General features: G+C 41.8%; 1 protein-coding gene across 3 annotated transcripts in view; it reads right to left on the bottom strand.

Moving 5' to 3' along the window:
* Positions 1 to 1,872: 1,872 nt before the first annotated feature.
* LOC102483227 (disintegrin and metalloproteinase domain-containing protein 21) overlaps positions 1,873 to 7,743 on the bottom strand; it is a 7,515-nt gene continuing 1,644 nt past the window's right edge. Inside the window, exons 3-4 of one of the 3 annotated variants that reach the window (XM_006149667.1) lie at positions 4,728 to 4,824; positions 1,873 to 4,384 (exon numbers count right to left, since the gene is read on the bottom strand). In XM_006149667.1, the coding sequence (XP_006149729.1) occupies positions 2,002 to 4,236 (2,235 nt within the window). In that variant the 5' untranslated portion in view covers positions 4,237 to 4,384; positions 4,728 to 4,824 and the 3' untranslated portion in view covers positions 1,873 to 2,001. Of the gene's footprint in view, positions 4,385 to 4,727; positions 4,825 to 6,535; positions 6,640 to 7,743 lie in introns of those variants that run through there. The other 2 variants (XM_006149668.1, XR_001370442.1) reach the window with 2 other exon arrangements.

Raw genomic sequence — 7,743 nt, 5'->3', positions numbered from 1 at the left:
TTCTCTAAAAAGAGGCCCTGATTTTTTTATTCTTAGAATGAGTGGAATGTTTAGTGTACACGGGTGACTGTGTAGAAAACAACCAAAGAACTTCAAGACATCGTCACTCTTTTTTTTTTTTTTATTTCCCCAGTTAGAAAAATAGGTTGAAGGACTGAGAACCTAAATCCATCACAGACTGAATTGAGTTAGATGAGTAAGTTTTTAGTAAATCTTGGAGTAATTCTCTTTCAGTAAGCTCTAGGACTGCTACAAATTCAATGAAAAGTCTAAGCAACCCTATTCCTCATCTCCAAAAGGCTGTGGGCATCAAACTGTATCTCCCAAAAGTTCAAAGACCAGCACTGCAGACACTCCCACACACAAATTAAAATCATGTTGGTGTCTTGAGTAAGGAACAGTACATGTGGTTGAGGTATGACCGTTTTTACTATGTCTTTGGCCCAAAATAATAGCATGATTTTAGAAGACAATGCACTTTAGAAATTTCAGATCAGCATATAGCACTCCTCAAATTCAGCAAAAATGATTTGAGAGAAAAATACTATGAATAAAAGGCCACCACATGTTGAATTTGTGAATTTAGCCCCTAGCTCTGTATAGTAACTATGTTTGATGCTTACCTTTTCTCTCCTGGCAGAGAGTCTTAACACTGGGCCAAGCCCAATTCTGATGCCTTTAAAATATGATCCTTAACCTTTAAATTTGATTTTGTTGTAGCTGTTTTTGTTTTTTTTCTGAACACAGGAAATACATGATTTAATACTTATTACAGCCAGTGTATAATTGTTGGTATTTTCTTTTTCTGTTTTAGATTCGACATTAGAAAAGAGTTGAGTGGCAAATGTTAATCGTTCATCTTCAGATATTGGAGGAATTTTATCTAAGTTTTCAGTTGTTTACCAAAGATGGGAGAGGGTGGTGATAAAAAATATTAAAATCTTCTGATATCTCGCTCTTTCTTGTGTTTACTGTACCAAGGTACTTACTGTGTCACTCAGGGTTCAGCCACAACATGAGAAAGCATACCACTGAGGAGACCGTGAGATACCGACAAGATGGTGCAGCTATTGCTGTAGCACTAGAGGTCAAAGAGAAGGAGTTGGGGGGGGCTTCAAATCTAAAACTCTGCCTGGGTCCTCTGGTTCTATGCCTCGAAGCTCTGAGGTAAAGATACCTCCAACTTGGTACTGGAACGTCTGGTGGAAAGCCAGTGAATGGAGACTCCAACTCTGAGGGCGAGTGGTTTGTATGCGGTGCTGCGGTCTCTTGGCTGATTGACAATGATTGGGTGCTTTTGAGGGTTTTTAGATATCAGTAGCAATAATGAGGGCCTAAAGCGCTACTAAGCAGCCAAGGAGAAAGTTGTTACTGAGGGCACGCTGACATCAACAGCAACCACTCTGTTCTGCCAGATGTCAAGGCTGCCTCTGGGACACCTATTGGCAGAAAGCAGTAGTGAGAAGACTAGCCTAGAAGAAATGTGATGTGGAGACTCCCATTCTCCGTGTGATTAAGCAGAGTAAAGAGAAGGGGGTTTAGAATTGATAGATGGGAATTAACACCCACGTAATATCTGAGAGCTGTGCCTTTGCTCAGGAAATGCAAAGAGACCAATGCCATGAGAAACAAATGACTTAAATTGCACAAAACCATGAGAAGTAAGAATATACTAGGAATTACCACTAATAATTAATTTTTATATACACTATACACTATTATTAACCTGTAGACTATTCTATCATTGGCCTCTGACACATGTAGTGATATATCATCAGGATACTAGAAACATACAAAATTGTATTCAGAAGTTGGTTTATTTTCTAAAATTGTAAAGTTTGGTATTTTTTTTTATTGAGACCCACGTTTTTCTGCCTATTTCTACGATGAAATGGGAACATTCGGATTTCCTTGCTCATTTGAAGAGGGAGCACCTTCTTTCCCTTACTCTGGTGTAATTTGAGCAGGGGGAATGGGAATGCTTTCTGCTCCTTGCTCAGGTCACATTGGAGCTGGTTCTTTTTTTGTTTCAGGTGGTACTTGATCAGTTTTCTGTTCTTCCTTGGGTTTCTCTTCTTCTTTCTGCTTTTTCCACATGAGTAGAAGACAGATTAAACAACAGCATAGTAAAACCAAAAGAGGAATCCACAAAAATGGTAGCAGGGAAGACTTCGCCCTCTGTTTACTTTGCTGTTTTCTCGGAGGGGGTGGGCCACTGTCAACACTGCCTCCATGGCCTTCCATCTGGCAGAAGGGCGGGTTCCACATATGGCTACAATGGCAGTGCTGTTTATTGTTGCAGACACCCCTCATATTGCAGACCTCAGGAACACAATCACTGAGATTCAAAGTTGTCTTGCGGACACATTGCTTCTGCATGCATATACGCCCTGGGCCACACGCTGTGCCGTCTCTGATTTCGCCAACATCAGGTATGGTCATACCGTAGTGGTAGTCAGTACCCCAACATTCAACACCATTGAAGCGAGTCCAGTGCACAGTACTATGATCTTTCAATAAAGGAATTTCCATCGCGTTCTCACACTGAAGTCTACCACACAAGGCATTTCGGAGTGTACATGTTATATATTTACTATCCTTCAGGCCACAGTTTCCAAAACGGTTACCTAGCATGTTCATAGCACTGTAGCAAGCCTGATTTGCACTCTTGGCTACTTTACCAAAAATTTGCCTGCATTGTTCTTCACGATCATTACATCTCTTTTCATAGCAGGAGCCTCCACCCGTGCAAAGGACCCCAGCCTGCACATACACATCCTCTGGGCACTGGTGGGAAGTCCCGTTGCACCACTCGGGAAGATCACATTCACTGCTACTTTCTCTACACACTTCACCGGCTGGCGCAAACTGGCAGTCCTGGCAACAGAGCCCAAAAGCACATGCAGCCCCAGGTACTAGGGTGCAGTTTTCCATACAACATGGGTCTTCTCTACACTTCAGTAAGGAGCCACAGTCACACTCCTCTTCCTGCTCGATCACAGCATTCCCACAGCGCGAGATTGAAAAGATGGGCCCTGTATATTCAAGTCTGTAGACACATCTCCATTTTGGAATCATTTGAATGTAGTAACCATAACTGCAGTTGCTGAATTTAGCTGTGACTGGACCTCTTCTACCCATTAGGCAACCTCGATCCCCACAGACACAGTAACTGTCATCATGTTTTAGACCTATAAGATGGCCAAGTTCATGGACCACATACGTTGCAACTTTAGCCTTGTCCTCAGCACTGAAGCGGATAATTCCACAACTGTAAGTTGCATGACACAGCGTAGATAAGAACGAGAGGCCAAAGACACTTACGAAGGGTCTCTTTGCTATCAAATATGCAACATCATGGGGTATACGGGGATAGAGGCCTATCTTTTTCCATGCGGCAAATTTCTTCACAGAAGCTGTCATACTGCTGGTTAATTCAAAGGGATCTGCGGTAGTCCATATCTCAACTGCAGCTAAAATCATGTCAATTCCTACTGGAATCAAATAAGTGTTTGCCATATGTGAAATAATCAACATTTGGTTTTGTAAAACTGTGACATTTCTTTCGCTGTAAAGGTACGCCTCATGGTCGAGAACTATTACCTTTACAACACTCCTTTGGTGGAGCCACCAGCCCTTATAGTCACTCTGCATCAGAGTCGAATTATCAGTCTCCAGATACTTTAATTGGCGTTCAATTTCTTCATCTGTTAATCCACACTGCATGGAAGGGAGTTCTGATTCCTCATCGACCACCTTATATACTAGATGTTCAAAGGTGGTGGAAAAGCTTTTGGGCTTGATTTCATAATTAGTGTCATCTGTCTGAAAGGTTCCTTGGAACCCTCCCAAACAGTTGTTGATAGCAACCTGCGACTCTGGGTCTCCCTCCACATAACCGTAATAGTAGCAGTCATCCCGGACAAAAGGGTGGTCCTCAACCAGAGCACCCTGGTCTGTGTACGTGAACAGGGAGAGGGAGCTGGACACCAAGAATTTCTTGAGTTTCATGTGGATAACGTGCCTCTGGCCCCCAAAGTGCAGGCTGTAGGAGACCCAGCCTGGACTCTTCATGACTCTACCTCTGCCACTTACCCTCACGGGTATCACCACTTCTGGGGGACTGTGGTGCTGACAGTTTCCAATCTGGGGCCATCCACAAAGACACAGACATGCTCCCAGCCAGAGCAGCAGGAGGGCGGTATGCTCACACCCCAGGGCCTCACCCTGGGCCATTGTATAGTAAAGATGGTGGAGCTGTGTGTGAGGAAGGGAGGGGAGGGCAGGAGGCAAGGCGGATCTGTCTCCTCTCTTTCAGGTCCTTGTTTGCTCACTGACAATGACTGATGTCCTCTTGAAAGACAATGCAACAGAGCAGCAAAAACTAAAAGAGAAAAAATGAGAACAAGGGTAGAGACAGAGGTGGCACTGTGAGAAGGAGGGAGTGTAAGACAGAGGCCAAAGATTGGGTTAACACAAATTCTTATCTTGTCACAGGACTCAATGCACAGCACTGGACTTGCTCCTAAATACTGACAAGGCAAGGTCAGACTGTTTGTGGATGAAAGAATTTCTATGGGTCTCTGGTGAATGACCCTTGAACCCTGATGAAGGACACATGGATATATTAGTGTGAAATAATTTACATGTGATCAGACATATATATATATGTGAACATTCCCAAAACGTTTTGAAAGAAAAGGGCCTTAATGAAGAGGTGAACTTACCTCTTGTTTGGATGGGGCAGTCTTGACTCATGTGTATTAACTCACCATAAACACCTCTTCCCTTTCAATGTCAAGTGATATATTATGTAGACAATTACTGAAAAGAAATATGTGAAACTAATGACAAGAATGCTCACATACAGTAGTATTTCTCTTTATTTCTCTTATAGCAGGTAACATATAATTTTCTGTAAGAAATCATTGTAGGACCTGTCTTCATCTTATCCTTTCATTTTGTACCATGTCAAAGTACCAATTGTCTCTCAAAACTAGTTATACTGGGACCCGCAGTTAGTGTAATGGCTATATCTCTGGACTCCCATGTGGTTGACCGTGGTTTGAATCCCGGGCCTTGCGGCTTAAACTCGTGCCGGGTGCATGTGCGTGTGTGCCCAAGATCCTGAGAGGAGAAAGGAGAAGGGATTGTGGCATGGCCATCCCCCCTGGGGGTTGATTTCTTGCTTTCTGTCTCTCTGTTTCTCTCTGTCTTTCTGGTGAGTGCAAGCACCCTATAGCAAAACAAAACAAAACAAAAAAACTCTCCAAATATTAAACAAAACAAAACAAAGCAAAACCAGTTGTATTCATTATAAAGAATACAGTTTAATATAAGGGTAGGGAAGTGTTGGAGGTAGAGACCTTTGTGTTGCTAGATGTTACAAGAAAACTTAATATTTTAGGCCACTTTTAAGACAGTGACCTTTTCAAAGCCTGCGGCAATATCAAATGGGCAGAAAAATCAATGTGACTGGGAAAATAACCATGAGAAATGGGAGAATAGTTAAAGTAAAATGAGAGGTCTTGAGAAATGCAAATGAATTCAATGAATTAGTAAAGAAAGCAAACCTTCTAGGATGATAAATTCTTTGGCCTGGGACAAAGGCGTCAAAATCTTTGTGACTTTTTAGGATGATAATGTACATAAGTCCAATGGTCAACAAGCAAATGCAGTTTTCTCCCAAATAAAAAATGTATATAATGTCTCGTAGAACAAATCACACAGAAAATTATCTCAATAATTTGCATGTACTGTCAGATGTTTCTGAAAATGAAAGTGTCATGCTAGTACCATGCCTGGCTATTAGTATGTCTTATTGTTCTTTTTATTATATAAAACATCATTAAAACCATAAAATATGCCAACCAGTTCTAGCACATTTGAGAAACATAGGTTGGGCATACAATCCTTAATAAGTTAATTAGCAGTCTAGAACACAAATTAAGCATAAAATTTAGGGCAAAGATATATTTTGGAAATCTATAAGACTATTTAATAATTTAAATGTAAAATGCTTAGCTTTATGTAACTAGTGAGAGAATCCATAGTCTATCAAATCATTGAAGACATGACATGAAGAATTGCTATCTTAGTTCACAAAAAAGGGAAATAGGATTGTAACATGGGCAATGAAGGACATGAACACACTGATCAATATTACTTCCTATAGAAGTCAATGCAAAAATGAAAACCGTCGGACTTGGTCCCTGTCATCTCCGGGACCCCTGACCCTTTACTCCTTCAGTTTACTTTAATGTGATTTGTAAGTGCTGACCTTCTTCACTCTGGAGTCATTGTGTTAGCACTTGTGAAATCTTCCTTTTATGAAAAGCAACCCTAGTCGCTTCACAATTTATGGCTCTTTGTGGATTGTTCCTTATTCCTACTGACTTTTTCAACAATGTCTTGTATCTCCATAACGTGAAGCCCTCTGTATTGTGAGAACCTTCTATGTGATAGACACAACAGTTTGATCACAATCGCCTGTGATTACCAACGTCACTTCAAACACTAACCTGGCAGCTGTGTCATCAGAGCACTGCTGGCCTTTGTAGTGCTGCCTCCATGTCACCCTGCACGAACAGCACGGAACTGGGGTCTGATCTGTTTTCACCGCTCTGTCAATAATCTTGCCTGTGTACACACCATGCACACGTAAGCAGCATGTACACTACCTCCATTTGTAAATGTTTTGTGATTTAATTATATTTTTAGATGTACTTTTTAAATATTTTATGTTAACTTACTCTCTCTCTCTTTCTTTCTTTCTTTCTCTCTTTCTTTCTTTCTTTTTTTCTTTCTCTCTCTCTCTCTTCTTCTTTATTTCTTCTATCTCTTTAACCACTGAAGACAGAGAGAGAGAGAGAGATCAAGAGAGAGAGAGAGAGAGAGAGAGAGAATTAGAAAGCAAGCCACCAGGTCCAGGACTCAAAGCTTGGTTGGGAGCATGGGAGTGCAATGTTCTTAATCACCATGTTACTTTTAGCCCTTTAATGTAATTTTTAAAAATAATTATATCTTTACCCATTTATTTATTTTAATTTGAACAGAGAGGGAGAGAGAGAGAGAGAGAGAGAAAATGAGAGAGCAAGCTGACAAGTCTGGGACTCGAACTGCGGTTGGGCATGTGGGAGTCCATTGCCCTTAACCACTCTGCCACCTGCTGACCTTCCTAAATGTACTTTCTTTTGTTTGTTTGTCTTTTGTTTTGGAGAAGTTTTTGCTATAGGGTACGTGTGCTTGCCAGAAGGACACAAAGAGACAGAGAGATAGAAAGCGAGAAATCACCCCCAGGGGTATGGCAATGTCACAATTCCTTCTCCTGCATTCTCCTCTCGGGATCTTGGGCACGCATGTACATGCACCCGGCATGAGTTTAATCCACCAGGTCTGGGACTTAAACTGCGGTCAATTGCATGGGAGTCCAGTGACATAGCTATTTTGCTAACTGCTGGTCCCCTAAATGTATTTTTAACCTAATTTTTTTTGAGAGGTTTTCACTGTAGGGCGCGTGCTCTTGACAGAAAGACAGAGAGAAACAGAAAGACAGAAAGCGAGAAATCACTCCCCCAGGGGAGATGGCCACGCCGCAGTCCCTTCTTCTCCATTCTCCCCTCGGGATCTTGGGCACACATGCACACGCGCCTGGCGTGAGTTTAAGCCACCAGTTTCAGGACTTGAACCACAGTCTACTATATGGGAGTCTAGTGACATAGCCATTACGCTAACTGCTGGTCC

This window comes from Tupaia chinensis, unplaced genomic scaffold (genome assembly GCF_000334495.1).
Source record: "Tupaia chinensis unplaced genomic scaffold, TupChi_1.0 Scaffold000271_1, whole genome shotgun sequence".
Classification (NCBI taxonomy): domain Eukaryota; kingdom Metazoa; phylum Chordata; class Mammalia; order Scandentia; family Tupaiidae; genus Tupaia; species Tupaia belangeri.
Note: the sequence above shows the minus strand (reverse complement) of the source record. Positions and strands in the feature narration are given on the sequence as shown.